This window comes from Balaenoptera ricei, chromosome X (genome assembly GCF_028023285.1).
Source record: "Balaenoptera ricei isolate mBalRic1 chromosome X, mBalRic1.hap2, whole genome shotgun sequence".
Classification (NCBI taxonomy): Eukaryota; Metazoa; Chordata; class Mammalia; order Artiodactyla; family Balaenopteridae; genus Balaenoptera; species Balaenoptera ricei.
The window spans coordinates 68,740,132-68,761,443 of record NC_082660.1 but is presented as its reverse complement, the minus strand read 5'-3'; the positions used below and the strand labels follow the sequence as shown (position 1 = coordinate 68,761,443).

The following is a 21,312-nucleotide window of genomic DNA, read 5'->3' as shown; positions in this document are numbered from 1 at the left end:
AATTTATTCAATATTGAAAAAATTGTGTGCAGATCTCAAGTTGGTCTTATGTTTTATATTTATAACACATATATATATTTGTAAGCATGCTGGAATGATTAATATTATATATAAATCATCTAGGAAAGTAAAGAACTTGATGATAACCTGGAATATAGGAAAGAAAATGTATAGGATGGCCACATAGATTAGTGGTGAAGAGTGTGGTGTCTGATCGGAATCTTGGCTCCACTACTGTGGGACTTTGTGTTTTGGTTTCCTCGTCTAGAAAATGTAGGTAACAAGCGGCTGTCTGACTCAAAGAGTATAAGGATTACATGAGACAATCTGGATAAAGGATTAGTATAGTGCTGGGTATATAGTAAACTCTCAATAAATGTAAATTGCTGTTCTTGTTTTGTCAGTATGTCAAAGAAAAGAGGACGGATTAAAAAGCATTTTCAGAATAAAGTCAAAATACGTCACTAGCACTTTCAGGTCAATGGGACTGAATTGGACCCCCCATGAAAAGGTGGAGGGGATCAAATGACGTAGACCGCCTTAGCAACAGGCCCCCAAAGAAGGTGAATTTCTGTAACCAATAGGCATCTGCGCTGCGGAGAAGGCAGCCAATGGATGATGGAAAGACGAAGAGGGAGGGCGCGCCAATTCTGTTGCCTGAGCCTCGGCCCAACAAAATGGCGGCGGCGGCGGCGTCGCTTTGTTTCCGCGGCTCATGCGGAGGTGGCAGCGGTGGCGGCCTTTGAGCTGTGGGGAGGATCCAGCGCCAGCTGTAGTGACGACTAAGAGTCCAGTGCATTTCTATCGTAACTGGGCACCGGGGAGCGCAGAGTGGCGCCCTACGGTCGCTGAAGCCGACAAGGCATTGAAGCGAAAACATGACTGCTGAGCCCATGAGGTAAAACACAACCCCGTCTCACGGATCCCAGTGGTTTCGGCCTACGCGCCTTCTGAGCCGGGTGTTTGGGAAAGCTTTGGCTTGGTGGGTTAGGCCTGTGTTTCGCTGAGCGGAAAGAGGCATCGTTTTCTCCTTAGGTGAGGAGGGTTTCGGGGTTTCGGCGGTAGGCTCCAACCCGGGGTGGGGGTGGGGGGGGCGCGGCCTGGCGTGTCGGGCGCTTTCTCCAGCCTCCCCGAACCGCGGAGCTTAGCTGGCCTCCTCTGTTTATTCTTCGGTGCTTGTGGAATTGAGACCCTGAAGTGGGAGGCGGTTTTTGGTATCCTGGTCTTTCTTCCTAATCTTTGGGCCTAGAGCCTGCGCGGGGAAGAAGGAGGGGGGGTGAGGGGTGGGAAGAGGGGGAGGGGCGGTCGGGAGGATGTGAGATCCTGGGACGACTTAGTGGCGTTTGGACGAAGACGGGAAGTACCCCGGCCTTGCGGAATTTAATTTCTTTTTTTCTGCAGCCCCTGGGGACAAGCCCATTTTGTGGGGTGAACGGGTGGGTCTTGCCAGTATTCCTTCTCTGCTCCAGACCCTGAGGGGTATCCTTGGATTTACCTCTAGGCAAAGGGATACTAACGCAGGGTTTTGCTTCCAGAGGACCCCAGTATACTACTTTTTGTGTAGTCCAGCTTTAATGGGTGGTAAGGCAGTCCTCAGATGTTCCTCCACTTTATGGGCAAATTTTGAGCAAAAGTAATTAGACCTTATTTTTGTTTATTTATTTATATATTCCAAGAGGGGTGGGGAGCACGTTAACATGGGTTGATGGGAAGTAAGATCTATTGCAAGGAAGCAGTGCCTGGCAGGCCACCTCTTACCAGTCAAGCACGTTTATATTAGGTTGAGGCTGCTTTTCTCTTGTGCTTCTGATTTGCCTCTTGATAGTGTCTAAAAATAATGGGTTGTTAATGTGAAATGTATACCACTTTTACACAGGTGGCTGGCTTGCTTTTCAGACAGTTTGACATTTGACTTTTCATCCCTTGTGAATTAAGTAATTTTTCTGCTTTGAGATGTATCCTTGGCGCCTAGTGGCAAAGTAAAATTACAGGGATCATAGATCAGAATTGCATTCGTAGTTGGCAAAATATGCTTTTGAGTAACCATTAGGATGGTGTATATATATATGTGTATATATGTGTGTGTGTGTGTGTGTATATATATATATATATATACATACACCATCTTAATAGTATATAGGTATATATGTTTTTAGAGCACTTTACCTAGTGTATAGAATTTGGGAATGAACCTGTGATATTTATTGTGCCTATTTTTCTGCATTAACAAGCAGTAGATGGAAGATGTTTTCCTTCCTTTGAGGAAAAAAAATGCACTTTAGTTCTTAGATTATAGATCCCTAGTTGTGTGGCCTTGGTTTTTGAATTTGTGTTAATTGGTCCAAGTGCAATAAGCCTTTACGTAAGGGGTATTGGGCACGTAAGAGGTACCCAACAACTTGTTGGTTAGTTATTATCAGGTGCCCATGTTCCTGGACATGAAGGGTGTACCTTACAGTTAAATATGACCTCTAGATTTTACTAAATCTCACAAAGTCTGCCTCTAAAACCGTAGCTTGAACTTGGATTTTCTCCCTTTCTTTAGGGTGAGCAAATTAATTATGTATAGACTTTCTGAATAGAATTATTCATTTTATGCCAGGGTCAGTTTTCCTTATGGGCCTTGCATTTTTGTTGATCTTAGTGGTAAGAGTAATAATCTTAACTAAAATTGAGTGCTTACTGTTGACCTTGACCTGTGTAATCGTGATTAATTCTCAGAACAGCTCTATGGGTAGGTACTTGGTGTTCCCCTTTTTACAGATAAGGAGGAAACTGAGGCATAGAGAGAACAAAGAACTTGATCAAAGTTATATAGTTTGTAATTGGTGGAGCTGGAATTGAACCCAGTCTTTACTCCAGAGCTTATGTTCTTAACCACAGGCATTAATACCTCCTTGAGCTGCCAGATATAATGTGATTATGACCATTTTAATTTAGCCCAAGTATTACAATGGAAGAAGTTCATGTTAGCTACTATTGTCATTTGTTGTAGGTCTTTTGAGTTTGTAGGTGTTTATAATATTTTGTCTTTTATGTTCATATGAGATAGTAAGATATCTGAAGCATTTAATTCCAGGAGAATCTTAAGCTACGTGAAAACCGCCTTGCAAAGAACACATGTATAAATGTAAAGAATTTATTTTAAAAAGTGTGATGCTGATTATTTACTATGAAAGTGCTCCAAGTGGGTGTTCAGAAGAACTGTCTCAGTCTGAAGTGTCATTCATCTCAAGCCATAATTGTAGTTAAAGGATAATCTGACTGGTAATGCTTGAGTGAGTTGAACCCACAATACCAAACCACTCTTGATTCTCTTCTAATGTGAGGCAGAAATAATATGAACAATTCTATGAATTGTCATTAATTTTATTTTACACAATTGTTCCAGATTTTTTCTTTATCAGATCTTCTGTCCAGCACTTAAAAATAGGAGCAAAGATTAGTTTCTAATTTTTACTTACATTTATAAAAAAAGAACATTCCTAGGATTCTGTGGTAAAAAAATAGCCAAAAGGCAAGAGGGAGGAAAATAAATTGATGATTTGGCTAAATCATACAGTTGGCTCTGTGTTCCTCCACTCAGTACCGAGGATTTCAATCTGTGGTTGGTTGAATCTGAGGATGCGGAACTGCGGATACGGAGGGCTGACTATGGGACTTGAGCATCTTCAGAGTTTGGTATCTGTGGTGGGTCCTGGAACCAACTCCCCTCAGATACTGAGGGACAAATATACACTGAAAAATCAGTGGCTCAGTTTTCAAAGGTTTTGTTATTGTTTTTAAAGAGTTTTTTGTTATTTGTTTTGTTTTAAATAAGATTATTTCTTCAGTTTTTTGGCCTGAAAGATCAGCCTCTGATTGACAGATAAACTTTCATTTATTTTTATATAAAGATCTTGGAGATTTGATGGAACTTGTCATTCTAATCCTTATGGCAATTGATTACTTGAAAAGCTGAAAGCCATATAACCAGTTATTGGTCTTAAATTTTAAAAGGTAGAAGTGGTCTAACTTGAGAGATGTTGGGAAAATGTCTTAGAAAGTGTCTGTTATTGTGGTAGTTCACACTCAGTTGCATACTAACGTATTTTTGAAAAATGTTATCTGTGAAATATGTGCATTCCCACTGTGTGGAAAGTATTAGGCCAGGCCTGTGGCAGCGGAGTACATGCAAATTTTACAAAGGGTTTTGAAAATATTCAAATGCCAGCTGTTTCGTTATGTTATTGGTGTGGATGAAAAGAAAGACATTTGTGATTTTAATTGTGATCAGGCCAGTTCTCATTATTGGCAACCCTTGGTATAGTTGACCATGAGCCTTCACTTTTATATTGTATTTCTAGAGATAAGATAAATGTAGTACTTAAAGGTATTTGTATATAGATTTAGGTGTGTGAAATAATTTTTTCTGTAAGAAATTGTGTGTATTTATGTGCCTATTTCACTTTTGAAATCTGAATAAATTTACGGATTGGGCCACAGAATACAGGCAATTCTTGGGTTTACATGAAGTCTTTTTCCTCCAGAGCTTGAATGTTCTCTTGGACATTGGCAGAAGCTGTTAAAATGGGTTAAGCCATTGGAAAATGATGTATAGCTCTTCCTTTAGGAATGTTGAATATAGCAGGGCAGTAAAAGGAGTGTCTAAGTAGGATCTCTCTGTACATGTATCCTAATGCTTGTCTTATTGGCTTGATAGCTGACATGCAGGATGATTAATCTCCATAGCTCTCCATCTGTAAAATAGGAGTAAGTTTAAAAGATACTGATAAAGCCTGCAGTTCTGGAGGAGATAACATGGTTATAACAGCGGTTCTTAAAAGACAATAAACTAAAAGCTCTTTGGGGGTCTTTGTTAATTTTTAAGTGTTTTAGGAGTGTAAAGAGGTCCTGAGACTAGAAGTTTGAGAACTGCTGGTTGTGGAGGAATGAGTGCTTAACTCGGAGCTAAACCTGGGTTTTCTAGTTACAGCTCTGTTGCTCAACTGATTGTTGTAGACAAATCATTCATCTTTCTAGGCCTCTGCTTTGTCATTTACAGAATTAACTTGTACTAGATGGTCTATAAAGTTATTAAAAACATAATCCTGGTTACGTTAGTGTCGATCATTTTTTGACTTTGTTTGCCTTTTTGGGGGTAGGGAGAAGAAGTGATGAGGGAAAGTTTCTTTATTCAATGTATGCATATCTTTTTTGCCTTGAAGCTTACATGGTTAGGATACAGGTGTTTTGTTGCTAATATATACTATCACATACACAAACATTTATTAGAACGGAAAAACTTTGCTGGGAAGTTCGTTAATAATTATTGTGGCTCAGGATATGTTCTATTTTGAAAGATTACTATATCCAGTGTATTTCTGCTCTTTTATGATTGGAGATGATACTTCTGAAAAGACCTATATTCTAGCTGCTGGTGATTTTTGCCCTGGGAAAAGGTTCTGTGAATTTTGCTCTCTAGCCACTGTTTTCAGATCCTGTCTCTGAGACTTTGTCTCTGAGTTTTGGCTTGAAGTAGCCATTCTTGCTATCAGTAGTCCAGCTTTCTCGTGAACTGTTACATAAAATATTTGTTTAAGAAATTTATTGGTATGGTAGTGGTGTTCATGTGTATATACCCTATACTCGATATTTTGGAGGAATGCTTTATTAGTTGATCAAATACTTGAGTACCAACTAGGTGCCAGGCACTGTACTAGCGTATGCAAAGGGTAAAAGACAAAATTCCTGCCTCCTTAAAGCATTCTTAATCTAAGGAGGGAAATAGTAAGTAAATAAGCAGTTACAAAGCAGTGCTAAAATGGAGGTATATTGGTTGTGCTAGGGATCAGAATGAATGAAAGCCTAATTTGGGGGATGTTTAGGAAAGTTTTGCAGAGGAGATGGTATCTGTATTGGGTCTTGAAGGTAAGTTAGCAGTTAAGGGTTGGCTGTGAAAAAGGGCAGTCCAGCAGAGGGATTAGTATGGCTAAAGATTAGTCTTATTTTCCACACAGCAGAGGAAATAAGACATGTTCACAAATAAATTTGAAGCAGGATATAAAGTGCTACATGCTGTGTTGGGTAACAAGTAACTTGCTGTGGGAGTTTAGAGTAGGAAGACATTTCTGATGGGGTCCAGGGAAGGCTTTATAGAGAGGTAGCATTTGAATGTGACCCTTGGAGGATGCATCCACTTTTAACAAAGAAGACTGGGGGAGGATTTCAGATGTGAGTTATAGCAGCTTGAGCAAAGAAATGTTGTATATATTAGTGTTTTCTAATTGAAAGGAGGTCAACTTAGAATTTTTAACTCAGTTCCTGGGCAAATATTGTATAACCATGTGCAATTAGTATTTTTTCCAGCTTTATTGAGGTATAATTAACATATAGCATTGTGTAAGTTTAAGGTGTACAATGTGCTGATTTGATATGTGTATATATTTTGAAATGACTGTCACAATAATTACCTTTTTTTGTTATTCTTGTGGAGAGAACATTTAAGATCTACTCTCTAGCAACTTTCAAGGATATAATACAGTATTGTTAACTATAGTCACCATGCTGTGTGCTGTACATCAGATCTTCAGAACTTATTTATCTTACAGTGCAGTTCATATGTTAACTTTGATTGCTCGATGATCTTGTAAAAGCCACATGTGCCCTTGTGACTGAGCCCGATAATTTTAATTCACAAGAGCTATCAAAAACATAACCCATTTTCCTTGAAGATTGTGTAGACTTTAATGCACAGATTTTGAATGACTATGAGTGTTCAAAATGTACCATTAGTTGTCTTTATTTTGGTCATTTGTCAGTTGACTTTTGGATGACATTTGATTTATAAAATCCAAAATCAAAAATAGTTTATTTTTGAGTAATTCTGGATTTATTTTGCTTATTTGAATTATATCAGTTATTTTTTGGTTTATTTGATAGCATTCTAAACTTAGTTCTGCTATAACACTTGTTTTGAAAAGTGAATTTGTTCCAACAAGATTGATGTATCGGGGGACAATTTGAGCATAAGACAAAATTTGCATTTGCTTATTTAGGATTTTGTCTGCAAGTTCAGGGCTCAGCAAACTATGGCCACCAAACAGTGGCCTATTTTTGTAAATAAAGTTTTGTTGGAACACACCCAAGCCCATTTGTTTACTTTGTCCTGTGGCTGCTTTTGTAGCACGGTCTCAGAGTTGAATAGTTGCAACAGAGACCTAATGGCCCACAAAGCCTAAAATATTTACTATCTGGCCCTTTATAGAAAGTTTGCCCTGGGTGAATGCAGGAAACTGCATCCAGCTGAACTGAGTTGCATTAAAATACACGCATATATAGGCACATACCTCAGACATCTACCACCTACCTCAGTTCACCCCTTGTGTTATGAGCCACACCCATCCACATCTATTGTTACAATTTTCCATCCGATTTCAGATAACCCTCCTTCCATCACTTCACAGTAATTCATGAGCTGCAACCCTTCTGATGCCCACTTCCACAAGCAAACTTCAGGTCTTTTTCAAGGTAACGTGCCATATTTATTGTTGTACTTGTGTATTTCTTAATCACTTAACATGTGTAAACTGTGTAAAATTGTGCTACCATTTCTATTAGGTTTCTGTCTTTTTTAAAACAATGTGTCACTGATGAAGTTTTTTCAGTGTTGGGCTTCTAACCCCGTTTTTCCCGTGAATCCTATGGTGTTCATTGCACAATTTTGCATTACCTGGTGATTTTTAGGAACTCATGTTATATTATTGCAGAACTGACTGTAATTGTCATCCTGCAAAAAGTATTGATTCATTCACCAAATATTTCTTGGGCTGTGTGAAGACTAAATGAGTTAATGGACACAAAACACTTAGGTTAGTGTGACATAATAATTACTCAAATATTAGTTGTTACTAATTACTATTACCATGTGCCAAGAACTGTTCTAAGTACTGCTTAGGTGAACAAGACAAATTAAATTAAGGCTCCCCATGGAGCTTACATTATACCTTACACTATACTTTAAAAAATCGGTACTAATTTACATTTTGGCTAGTAACTCTGTTCCCCCCCCCACCAAAAAAAAGAGATGTTTTGGTGTTTTTATAAATGATTCTTAAAAAATGTCTATCCATGAGACCTTCAAGATGGTGGAAGAGTAAGAGGTGGAGATCACCTTCCTACCCACAAATACATCAGAAATACATCTACATGTGGAACAACTCCTACAGAACACCTACTGAACGCTGGCAGAAGACCTCAGACCTCCCAAAAGGCAAGGAACTCCCCATGTACCTGGGTAGGGCAAAAGAAAAAAGAAAAAATAGAGACAAAAGAATAGGGACGGGACCTGCACCAGTGGGAGGGAGCTGTGAAGGAGGAAAAGTTTCTACACACTAGGAAGCCCCTTCACTGGTGGAGACAGGGGGTGGCGGCGGGGAAGCTTTGGAGCCACGGAGGAGAGTGCAGCAACAGGGGTGTGGAGGGCAAAGCAGAGAGATTCCTACACAGAGGATCGGTGCCAACCAGCATTCACCAGACTGAGAGGCTTGTCTGCTCACCCGCCGGGGCGGATGGGGGCTGGGAGCTGAGGCTCGGGCTTCGGAGGTCAGATCCCAGGGAGAGGACTGGGCTTGGCTGCGTGAACACAGCCTGAAGGGGGCTAGTGTGCCACAGCTAGTCCGGAGGGAGTCCGGGAAAAAGTCTGGAACTGCCGAAGAGGCAAGAGACCATTGTTTCGGGGTGCATGAGGAGAGGGGATTCAGAGAACCGCCTAAACGAGCTCCAGAGACGGGCATGAGCCGTGGCTATCAGAGAGACACCAGAGATGGGCATGAAACGCTAAGGCTGCTGCTGCAGCCACCAGGAAGCCTGTGTGCAAGCACAGGTCACTATCCACACCTCCCCTCCAGGGAGCCTGTATAGCCCGCCACTGCCAGGGTCCTGTGATCCAGGGACAACTTCCCCAGGAGAAAACACGGTGCGCCTCAGGCTGTTGCAACCTCACGCTGCCCTCTGCCTCCGCAGGCTCACCCTGCATTCCGTACCTCTCCCTCCCCTGGGCTTGAGTGAACCAGAGCCCTCTAATCAGCTGCTACTTTAACCCCATCCTGTCTGAGCGAAGAACAGATGCCCTCTGGCGACCTACATGCAAAGGCGGGGCCAAATCCAAAGCTGAACCCCAGGAGCTGTGCGAACAAAGAAGCGAAAGGGAAATCTCTCCCAGCAGCCTCAGGAGCAGTGGATTAAATCTCCACAATCAACTTGATGTACCCTGCATCTGTGGAATACCTGAATAGACAACGAATCATCCCAAATTGAGGCGGTTGACATTGGGAGCAACGATATATATATATTTTCCTTTTTCTATTTTTGGGAGTGTGTATATATATGCTTCTGTGTGTAATTTTGTCTGTATAGCTTTGCTTTTACCATTTGTCCTAGGGTTCTGTCTGCCCCCCCTTTTTTTTTCTTTTTTAGTGTAGTTTTTAGCATTTCTTATCATTGGTGGATTTGTTTTTTGGTTTGGTTGCTCTCTTCTTTCTTTCTTTTTTTTTCTTTTAAATTTTTAAAATTTTTAATAATTATTTTTTATTTTAAATTTTAATAACTTTATTTTATTTTATTTTATTTTTCTTTCTTTCTTTCTTTTTTTCTCCCTTTTATTCTGAGCCGTGTGGATGACAGGATCTTGGTGCTCTGGCCAGGTGTCAGGCTGAGCCTCTGAGGTGGGAGAGCCAAGTTCAGGACATTGGTCCACCAGAGACCTCCCAGCGCCACATAATATCAAATGGCAAAAATCTCCCAGAGATCTCCATCTCAACACCAAGACCCAGCTCCACTCAACGACCAGCAAGCTACAGTGCTGGACACCCTATGCCAAACAACTAGCAAGACAGGAACACAACCCCACCCACTAGCAGAAAGGCTGCCTAAAATCATAATAAGGTCACAGACACCCCAAAACACACCACTGGATGCAGACCTGCCCACCAGAAAGGCAAGATCCAGCCTCATCCACCAGAACACAGGCACTAGTCCCCTCCACCAGGCAGCCTACACAACCCACTGAACCAACCTTAGCCACTGGGGGCAGACACCAAAAACAACAGGAACTACAAACCTGCAGCCTGCAAAAAGGAGACCTCAAACACAGTAAGTTAAGCAAAATGAGAAGACAGAGAAACACACAGCAGATGAAGGAGCAAGGTAAAAACCCACCACACCAAACAAATGAAGAGGAAATAGGCAGTCTACCTGAAAAAAGATTCAGAGTAATGATAGTACAGATGATCGAACATCTTGGAAATAGAATAGAGAAAATGCAGGAAACGTTTAACAAGGACCTAGAAGAACTAAAGAACAAACAAACAGTGATGAACAACACAATAAATGAAATTAAAAATTCTCTAGAAGGAATCAATAGCAGAATAACTGAGGCAGAAGAACGGATACGTGACCTGGAAGATAAAATAGTGGAAATAACTACTGCAGAGCAGAATAAAGAAAAAAGAATGAAAAGAATTGAGGACAGTCTCAGAGACCTCTGGGACAACATTAAACGCACCAACATTCGAATTTTATGTGTCCCAGAAGAAGAAGAGAAAAAGAAAGGGACTGAGAAAATATTTCAAGAGATTATAGTTGAAAACTTCCCTAATATGGGAAAGGAAATAGTCAAGTAGAGGAAGCACAGAGAGTTCCATAAGGGATAAACCCAAGGAGAAACACACCAAGACACATATTAATCAAACTATCAAAAATTATATACAAAGAAAAAATATTAAAAGCAGCAAGGGAAAAACAACAAATAACATACAAAGGAATGCCCAAAAGGTTAACGGCTGATCTTTCAGCAGAAACTCTGCAAGCCAGAAGGGAGCGGCAGGACATATTTAAAGTGATGAAAGGGAAAAACGTACAACCAAGACTACTCTATCCAGCAAGGATCTCATTCAGATTCGACGGAGAAATTAAAACCTTTACAGACAGGCAAAAGCTAAGAGAATTCAGCACCACCAAACCAGCTTTACAACAGATGCCAAAGGAAATGGAAATAAAAACAAAAATAAACAAATGGGACTTAATGAAACTTAAAAGCTTTTGCACAGCAAAGGAAACCATAAACAAGATGAAAAGACAACCCTCAGAATGGGAAAAAATATTTGCAAATGAAGCAACTGACAAAGGATTAATCTGCAAAATTTACAAGCAGCTCATGCAGCTCAATCTCAAAAAAACAAACAACCAATTCCAAAAATGGGCAGAAGACCTAAATAGACATTTCTCCAAAGAAATACAGATTGCAAACAAACACATGAAAAGCTGCTCAACATCACTAATCATTAGAGAATTGCTGATCAAAACTACAATGAGGTATCACCTCACACCAGTGAGAATGGCCATCATCGAAAAATCTACAAACAATAAATGCTGGAGAGGGTGTGGAGAAAATGGAACCCTCTTGCACTGTTGGTGGGAAGGTAAATTGATACAGCCACTATGGAGAACAGTATGGAGGTTCCTTAAAAAACTAAAAATAGAGCTACCAAACGACCCAGCAATCCCACTACTGGGCATATACTCTGAGAAAACCATAATTCAAAAAGAGTCATGTACCACAATGTTCATTGCAGCTCTGATTACAATAGCCAGGACATGGAAGCCACCTAAGTGTCCATCGACAGATGAATGGATAAAGAAGATGTGGCACATATATACAATGGAATATAACTCAGCCATACAAAGAAACGAAATGGAGTTATTTGTAGTGAGGTGGATGGACCTAGAGTCTGTCATACAGAGTGAAGTAAGTCAGAAAGAGAAAAACAAATACCGTATGGTAACACATATATATGGAATCTAAAAAAAAAATAGTTATGAAGGACCTAGAGGGAGGACGGGAATAGAGATGCAGACCTACTAGAGAATGGACTTGAGGACATGGGGAGGGGGAAGGGTAAGCTGGGAGAAAGTGAGAGAGTGGCATGGACATATATACACTACCAAATGTAAAATTGATAGCTAGTGGGAAGCTGCCGCATAGGACGGGGAAATCAGCTCGGTGCTTTGTGACCACCTAGAGGGGTGGGATAGGGAGTGTGGGAGGGAGGGAGACGTAAGAGGGTTGAGATATGGGGATATATGTTTATGTATAGCTGATTCACTTTGTTATAATGTAGAAACTAACACACCATTGTAAAGCAATTATACTGCAATAAAGATGTTAAAAAAAAGTCTCTCCACAGATCAAAGATACTTCCTTAAATGTCTAGTCGATGTGTCATTCATCTCATGTACTATTTTATTGAATGATTTTTTGGGAATGTTTTTTATAACTGTAACCTCAGGAGATGAACCTGATCCTACCTTCAGGGAGATAAAGAATAATCATCTCCTGGGACTTCCCTGGGGTCCAGTTGTTAAGACTCTGCACTTCCACTGCAGCAGGAGGGGGTCAGATCCCTGGTCTGGGAAATATGATCCCACATGCTGCGTGTGGTGTGGCCAAAAAAAAAAAAGAAAAAAGAAAATCTCCTTTTTACTATATTTCAAAAGGAAAAGTTTCCCCAGGGACCTCCCTTGGTGGCGCAGTGGTTAAGAATCCCACTGACAGTGCAGGGAACATGGGTTCAAGCCCTGGTCCGGGAAGATCCCACATGCCGCGGAGCAACTAATAAGCCTGTGCTCCACAACTACTGAAGCCCACGTGCCTAGAGCATGTGCTCCGCAACAAGAGAAACCACTGAAGCCTGCACACCATAACAAAGAGTAGCCACTGCTCGTCTCAACTAGAGAAAGCCCACGCAGCAATGAAGACCCAACGCAGCCAAAAAAAAAAAAAAAAAAAGTTTCCCCAAAATGGGAATATTTTCTTATATAACGTCAATATAGTTAGCAAATTTAGATATTAACCTTGATACAGTACTGTTTCTAATCTATAGACCTTATTTACATTTTGCCAATTGATTCATAATGTCCTTCGTAGTGAAAGACTGAAATATCATTTTTTCTGGTCCAGGATCCAGTTCTGGAACACGCATTGCATTTTATTTTCATGTCTGTTTAATCTTCTTTAATCTGGAGCAGTTCACCGTGCCTTTTTTTTCCCTTCCGGTTTTTGAAGAACACAGGCCAGTTAATTTGGGTTTGTCTGGTGTTTCCTTGTGATTATGTATTTTGCTAGGGATAGTATGAAGTGATATGCCTTTCTGAGCACATTTTATCAGGAGGCACATCTTTGCTTTTACTATACTTTATTTTATTATTATTTTGTAAAAATATTTATTTATTTGCCTGTGTCGGGTCTTTAGTTGTGGCATGCGGGATCTTCGTTGAGGCATGCAGGATCTTTCGTTGTGGTGCACGGGCTCTTCATTGCAGCATGCAGGCTCCTCTCTAGTTTTGGCACGCGGGCTCCTGGGCACATGGGCTCAGTAGCAGCACACGGGCTCTAGAGCGCTCGGGCTTAGTTGCCCCGTGGCATGTGGGCTCTTAGTTCCCTGACCAGGGCTCGAATCTGTGTCCCCTGCATTGGAAGGTGGACTCTTAGCCACTGGACCACCAGGGAAGTCCCTACTATATTTTAAAAATGGTTTTACTTTTAATACTAATATTATCAGCCCACTTTAGAGATTTTGAAGCTAGGCTTGGTTAATTTCTGTAGAGTTAGGGAGAATTTGCCCACCTCTTATTTTTCTTGCCTTTCCCCTTTCCTCAGATACCCCCAACATTCAAAATCAAAACACCCTATTTATGAATTTTCATTGTGTTTTCTGAGTATCTACTAAAAATAGAGAACTAAGAGTAAATGTTTCATATTACAGTGACTGGACCTGTTACTGTTAAGTATATGAAATAATACATTTCTTTCGAAGGCTGCCTGTAGAGCATCCAACACAGCTTATTGAATATTTCAGTTTAGAGATAGAAGGGAAAATATTTGATGGTACTAAATGACTTCAGGACTTTTAAAAAATGCTCAACAAATCAACACTCTTTTCTTTTAAGGAATCCCTGAGCAGGCATTATCTTTATTTTAATAAACATTTAGTATTCCTCTGTTCAAGGCAATTTGTTATTTCTCACATGGGAAAAAGAGATGAACTCAGACCAGTTTCTTCCTTTGAGGCATTTACACTCCAGTAGGGAGTACTCTTGAGTTTTAAACAAGGAACTATAAGCAGAATGTGTTGCTCTTAAAGAGAAGTAAAAGAATATTCAGTGGGTGAAGAGGGGAAAGAGAACCTTCTTTGAGCTTAGAGTTGTGGTCAGATGAGATTGGAAAGTCATCTGTGAATTATTTTGCAGAGACCTTCAAATTCTTGCTTAGGATTTTTTTTTAATATGTATTTATTTATTTTGGCTGTGCCAGGTCTTAGTTGCGGCACGTGGGATGTTCATTGCGGCATGTTTAGTTGCAGCATGTGGGCTCTTAGTTGCGGCATGCATGGAGGATCTAGTTCCCCGACCAGGGATCTAACCTGGACCCCCTGCATTGGGAGCACGGAGCGTTACCCACTGGACCACCAGGGAAGTCTCTCTTGCTTAGGCGTTTGCACTTTATCCTTATTTATAAACATGGGGAGCCCCTGAATGTTTTGAGCATGGGCGTGACAGATATTTGAGTCTGCTCAACTATGCCAAATATACTGGATTCTGCATCCGCGGATTTAACCAAACTTGATTGAAAATATTTGGGGAAAAAAGTTCCAAAAAGCAAAACTTGAATTTGCTGCACATAGGCAACTATTTATTTACTTATTTATTTTTTTAATTTATTCTTTTTGGTTGTGTTGGGTCTTCGTTGCTGCACGCAGGCTTTCTCTAGTTGCGGTGAGTGGGGGCTACTCTTTGTTGTGGTGCACAGGCTTCTCATTGTGGTGGCTTCTCTTGTTGCAGAGCATGGGCTCTAGGCACGCGGGCTTCAGTAGTTGCAGTGCATGGGCCCAGTAGTTGTGGCTCACGGGCTCTAGAGTGCAGGCTCAGTAGTTGTGGTGCATGGGCTTAGTTGCTCCGTGGCATGTAGGATCTTCCTGGACCAGGGCTCGAACCTGTGTCCCGTGCATTGGCAGATGGATTCTTAACCACTGCGCCACCAGGGAAGTCCCCTGCTTTCTTGATCTTGCCACGTTCTTTGCCTCCTGTCTCCATTTGAAGACTCTGCCTTTGGGTGGGGATGGGGTGTGGCATATTGATGAAATGAACTGTATTTAACCAGTGTGCCAAATATAATGAAACATTTCTTGAAGTTCCTACTGGGAATTACTGATTTGGCCCATGTGAACATGGTGACTGTTACTGCAATTAAAAAATTTTGAATGTTACGCAGAGATCACTATTTATACATAAGGTAAAATGTAGGTCTTATTCAAATGTTGCTGCTTTATTACTCAAACTTGCATTTTTTTTTTTACCTGCATTAGAGCATTTATATCTTTGTATTCAAAACAGTAGACTGGAATTTGTTCAGTCCTCCATTGTTTCTTCATTGTTTTGGAAAGTTTGACGTTTTCTGACAAATTCTGAATAGTGTTTATTTGCCAAAGTAGGTACTGTTGGTACTGAGCCTAATAAAACCAGAAATACCTAGGTTCTGCCCTTAAGTGCTTTTAGAATAAAACTAAATAACACAAGACAAGAAGATATTTAGTGAATTATATAAACATATTTTTCTGGCAACAAGTATGGAGATAGCTTATACATGCACACTTATGAACTATCAATACAGATTTTGTTTTTTTTGGTTGCGTTGGGTCTTCGTTGCTGTGCGCAGGCTTTCTCTATTTGCTGCGAGTGGGGGCTACTCTTCGTTACGGTGCGCGGGCTTCTCGTTGCGGTGGCTTCTCTTGTTGTAGAGCACGGGCTCTAGGCATGCAGCTTCAGTAGTTGTGGCACGTGGGCTCAGTAGTTGTGGCCTGTGGGCTCTAGAGCGCAGGCTCAGTAGTTGTGGTGCACGGGCTTAGTTGCTCTGCGGCATGTGGAATCTTCCCGGACCAGGGCTCAAACCTGTGTCCCCTGCCTTGGCAGGCAGATTCTTAACCACTGTGCCAACAGGGAAGTCCCAATACAGATCTTTAAAAAATTTATTTATTTTATTTTTGGCTGCGTTGGGTCTTTGTTGCTGCACGCGGGCTTTCTCTAGTTGTGGCGAGTGGGGGCTACTCTTCGTTATGGTGCGCAGGCTTCTCATTCCGGTGGCTTCTCTTGTTGCGGAGCACGGGCTGTAGGCACGCAGGCTTCAGTAGTTTTGGCCCACGGGCTCAGTAGTTGTGGCCCACAGGCTCTAGAGTGCAGGCTCAGTAGTTGTGGTGCACGGGCTTAATTGCTCCGCAGCATGTGGGATCTTCTCGGACCAGGGCTAGAACCTGTGTCTCCTGCATTGGCAGGCGGATTCTTAACCACTGTGCCACCAGGGAAGTTCCCAGAGACATTATTTAGAAGTTTTTCAGTTTTATAAGTTTATTTAAGTGACACCATATAATACATATGATTTTACAACTTCCTTTTTCGGTTCAGTATTGTTTTTGGGATTTTAAGGTAACTTTAGATCTGCACTGTTCAATACAATAGCCATTAACTATCTGTGGCTGTTGAGCAACTGAAATGTGGCCAGTGTGAATTAAGATGTGCTGGAAGTGTATTTGCTCAGAGGATTTCGAAGACTTAGTACAAAAAAATGTAAAATATCTTATTACTAATTATTTTATATTAATTACATATTGAAATGATAATTTGGATATATTGGGTTAAATAAGGTTAAAATTAATTTCACCTGCTTTTTCTTTTTTCAAAATGTTGCTTCTAGAAAATTTTAAATTATATTTGTGGCTTACGTTATATCTCTATTGAACAAACTGATCTGGAATGCTCACTTTTCATTTCATTAGTTTTGAGTTGAATGTGTATACTACAATTCATCTGTCTACCATTGGTGGGTATTTAGAATTTTTTCTAATTTGGTGCTATTAAAAAGTGTTAGAACATTCTTAAATGTGTCTCCTTTGCACATATGCTGGAGTTTCTTTAGGAGGTCAATTTTATTTTTATTTTTTATTGTAAGATGATTGCCAAATTGATCTCCATAATGGTTTTACTAATTTACACTTCCAGTTGCAGTTTGAGAATTTTCTTATTCTATAGTTGTTCACACTGGCCAATGTGGTTTTATAGACAACTATAACTTAACAGCTGAAGCAAGCATTGGTAATCCTTTAAGTGTGTCAGCTTATTTCTCTTTGTGAATCTTTTGTAATAGTCAGTGCACATAGCCCTTTTTTTCTGCACTATTTATGTTCTGAATAAATAAAAATTGATTTTAAAATCTAGCAGCCATGCTACAGATCCTATTAGGAGGCAGCTGCAATTCCTGCAACAAAAGCATATCTGTCTTAAAGTGCTGTTAGCTTGAGAAAAAACTTCTGGCATCTTTACATGATGGAATACTATACTGCCATTAAAAATTGTTTTAGGAAAATAATGATGCAGGAAAATATTCACTGTATATTAACAGAGGGAAGAGGTTGCAAAGCAGTAAAGTAACCATTCGATTTTGTTAAATAAAATGAAAATGTGTGCTAACATTTTCCCCTATGATTATCTCTGCATGGTGGGATTTTAGCTGACATTATATTTTGTACTTCACACTTTTCTTTATATTGCACTTTCTATAGTGGACTTATTAGGGAAGGAGGATGTGGAGGGAGTCCTTAGCAACAATCAGCTAAAACTTCCACATCTGGAATATTATTATAGGCAAGGGAGAGTAAATGAGCTGTAATTGTTCGCATTCTAGATATTAAATATCAGGCTTTCCTTAAGATACAAACGGACCCAACTATATTATTCTATACCCGTTGTTTTTCCAGTATTACAGGAAGTTTTCCAAGACTTAGGGATTGTCATTTAACTTCAGTAAGAAGTCCGTTTGCATTTGGTGTGTTCTACTCTTGGGGGAAAGAAATAGTGGAAAATGGATTATTCTCCAGTCCTTTGGAATAAAATTCAGACAGTTTGAGCTCTGGTCTCAACTTGCTTTCATTTGGAATTACCTCATGTACGGATAGATTTGGGTTCAAATCCAGTTCTCTTTGTAACCTTTGGAAAGTTACCCAACTTTTGTGTTGTTATTTTATCTATGCAGTGGAGACAGTAATACCTTAATGAAAATCTTTATGAGCTGTATAGCATAGTGTAAGCGCTTAACAAAATTGAGTTGCTTTATCTCCTCCTTTTCTATTTTTCAGAGTGGATGCACTTAATAGCTGGAGACAGAACTGATTAGGTATCAATTTCATGAAAAGAGGTATGAGTAGCTCTGATGTACATATCAAAAAGTAGAGAAGTTACTTATAAGTTGATTCTGATTTTTCATACCTTCCCCCTCAGGTGTCTATCACCTGGAGCATTGAGTTCACTACATTCTAAAGATAAGCCAAACACTGTATTTTCAAAGATTATCTAATCTGTTTATATATCTTTTGCCCTTGGAATGATGGTTTTGTTGCTCTTGTAAAAACGTTAATACTATCTCAGACCTTAATCAGCAGTTATCAAAACTCCATTTAGCTAGTGATTGCATTGCAGATTTTATCTGATTCTGTTTTTATTGATTAGGGACGTAAGCTTTATTTTTATCTGGAGAGATTTGCCTTTTATAACTCCCTCAAAATTGAGTAGGGGTCCACAAATTAAATGATTAGCTCAATGGCTTGTAGATGGGCTTCGTTAAAGCACTGAATGCTTAGCTATAGATATAGGAATTATGTGACTTTGTCTTCTCTCAGAAAACCTAGATTTTGTTTTTCTCCCCTTTCCTCTTTACCAAAAGAGAAATGAGAATCTTATTTAAATTGAGTTTCAGTACTCTTTGCATTACAATATATAGGGATATAGATTCACTCTGATTCAAGTTCTAGAGGAAAATAGATTTTCTTACAATGGGCAAAGTAAAATTGCATTTCTGCTTCATCTGAGGGTAGTTTGTTTTTTAACCTATTTAAATCTAAATTCATTCCCTTTGAGCTAAAATGTACTTCATCCCGATAAAAACTTTCCAAAGGTTTCTGTTTTTGAGGGAACTTAGTATGCTTTTGTTAGAAAATAAAGATAGTGATATAATACTTGCACTTACTAATTTTTGTGTTAAAGTGAATAGAATATATTGAATTTAGATAGATGTGCCTCGAATGGAATAAATCTAAGCTTTTCAAATATTTATGCATATTTCTCACCCTCAACTGATTTTTATTTTCCCTTTATTCTGTATAAAACCATTACACCTTTCTCTTTTAATACAGGGAATATCCGTGGTTCAGTGTTTGCTTTCCCAAGGTATTCTTCAGGAAATTCCTGATTCTCTAGCAAACTTTGCTTTTTAAAATGGAGGTTAGCAGGTGTGGGAAATAAGGTTAAGAGTTTTAACCCTAAAGGAAGCTGTATAAAAATTAGATGAAAAAGATTACACGTATGAGAGATTTAAAAGCATGAGGAAATTCACAGTTATAAGGATGGTTCCCCTTTCTTCCCTAGATTATTCCTGGGATACTTAACAGCCTTTCTTTACCATTAGATTGTGAGTTCCTTAGGGTCAGGTCTTATGTATTTACTTTTTATTGCAATACTAAGTACTCACAATATATTCAGCATTTGGTAAATATTGTAAAATGAATAAGTGAATCTTACTCCTCATGAATAAAAAGTGAAATCTGACTGACTTACGGTTAAAACTCTTAGGTCAGTTTGGGAAGAGTTTAAATGGAAGTTTTTCAGGCAAGTGATATTTGTGAAGCTGACCTGAATTGCCTTTGCTTTGAAATTTTAATGCTTTACCGATGCTTTAAAGGATTTTCCAAAAAGCTTGAACAATTAGAGAGTTATAGCTCGACAAAGTTATATCTCTTAAATTAACAAATATCTGATTTGCTTGTATTATAACTTCTGGATTGTGGCTCATCTTTCCACTGAGGCATCAGCCCACTGAAAGAAAGAGATTGATATGACTTTCAGATGTTAAAGCCGGACTGGAAGATTAGAAACTCAGGATGTTAGCCTTTTCTGAATCTCTTTTATTTAGTCTTGCGGAATGGTAAGAAAATCATTTAATAGTTAAAGAAGATACGATATTTACCATTTATTATTTACGATAATACCATTCTGATAGCTGGTATTAGTTTAAATTTTCCAGGATTGGAGCCATCAACTGAAAGAAATGAATGAGGAAGTTTAACCAGAGGGACAAGGAATGATTTGTAGTTTTGGGTGGTAAGACTGTCATAGAGTTAGGTTACACATACAGCACAAGATACTCAAATGTTAGGATGAGTACACACAGACTAGGAGCACTAGTCGTCTTGAGATAGAAGGATTAGAGTTGATGTTGAACAGGTTTGTTTGGTTATTTTCTACTCATCTATCAGAATGTAGAACTTACTGATTTTCTTTTGTTTCTTCTTAGTTGAGTCCTTTCTTCATGCTAATCTTTATATAACTTTAATATCTAAGCATTGTTTATATTATTAGTTCGCTTCTGATCAACTCCTTTTGGATTATTCCTTTTACTTCTATAAAGGGATGGTTTCTATAAAATTTAGAACCACTGTTCTGCTTTTTAACTCAAATAAGTTAGATCCAAGTTTTGTGAAAAAAAGAGATTGCCTCCTTTTTGCTTTTAGAGAAATGTTCAATGGTACTCAAGAGATTTGTAGTGGCTCTTTGTATTCAGTATACTTATTTATGAAAGACTAACTTTTAATATATCTTCTTGTTTTGGGACTCAAAGAAAAGGTCTTACGTTTTAGTAGTGCCTTGTTTGTTGTGGTAAATTTTGGATTCTGTTTTCAGAAAAATAAAATTTATCTTCTAAGATGATTATTCTATGGTGCCCATGCTGGATATGCCCTGTCATCTCATATACTTAATTTTTATGTCCTTAGATGACTAAGAGGCCTGAATGATTTTTTGAGATGATGTAAAAGAGATACCAGTGTTATTTCCTGTTTCAGTATTTTTTTTGTTCCCCTCCCTTTTTTTCTTTTTGTAAAGGAACAAAAATTTGTTGTATTCCCAGAAATTCTTCAAGTATAAGATGTTAATAACATTTCCCAAGGGTCAAGAGAAGTATGTGGCTTTAAAAAGTCTAGGTCTTTTAGAGGCTACCTAGAGGAATCTCTGAAGAATTTAGAGGGTAGATACCATTTAACTTCCCTTATTTGCGGCACAAGCTTTCTACCAGACTGTGTGGTACATTGATCCTTCCTATGTCCCACTATAAAGTTACTGTTAAACAATTAATGTTAAATAGAAAGAATATTACAATAATAAGATTCAGGTAGAGTT

The 21,312-nt window shown here is 39.1% G+C and overlaps 1 protein-coding gene across 7 annotated transcripts in view; it reads left to right on the top strand.

Moving 5' to 3' along the window:
- The first annotated feature begins 672 nt into the window (after window positions 1-672).
- ATRX (ATRX chromatin remodeler) overlaps window positions 673-21,312 on the top strand; it is a 242,595-nt gene continuing 221,955 nt past the window's right edge. For 4 of the 7 annotated variants that reach the window (XM_059909868.1, XM_059909864.1, XM_059909863.1 and 1 more), the window contains exon 1: window positions 673-898. In XM_059909868.1, coding sequence (XP_059765851.1) covers window positions 879-898 — 20 coding nt within the window. In that variant the 5' untranslated portion in view covers window positions 673-878. Of the gene's footprint in view, window positions 899-7,419; window positions 7,510-18,221; window positions 18,281-21,312 lie in introns of all 7 variants that reach the window. The other 3 variants (XM_059909867.1, XM_059909866.1, XM_059909869.1) reach the window with 3 other exon arrangements.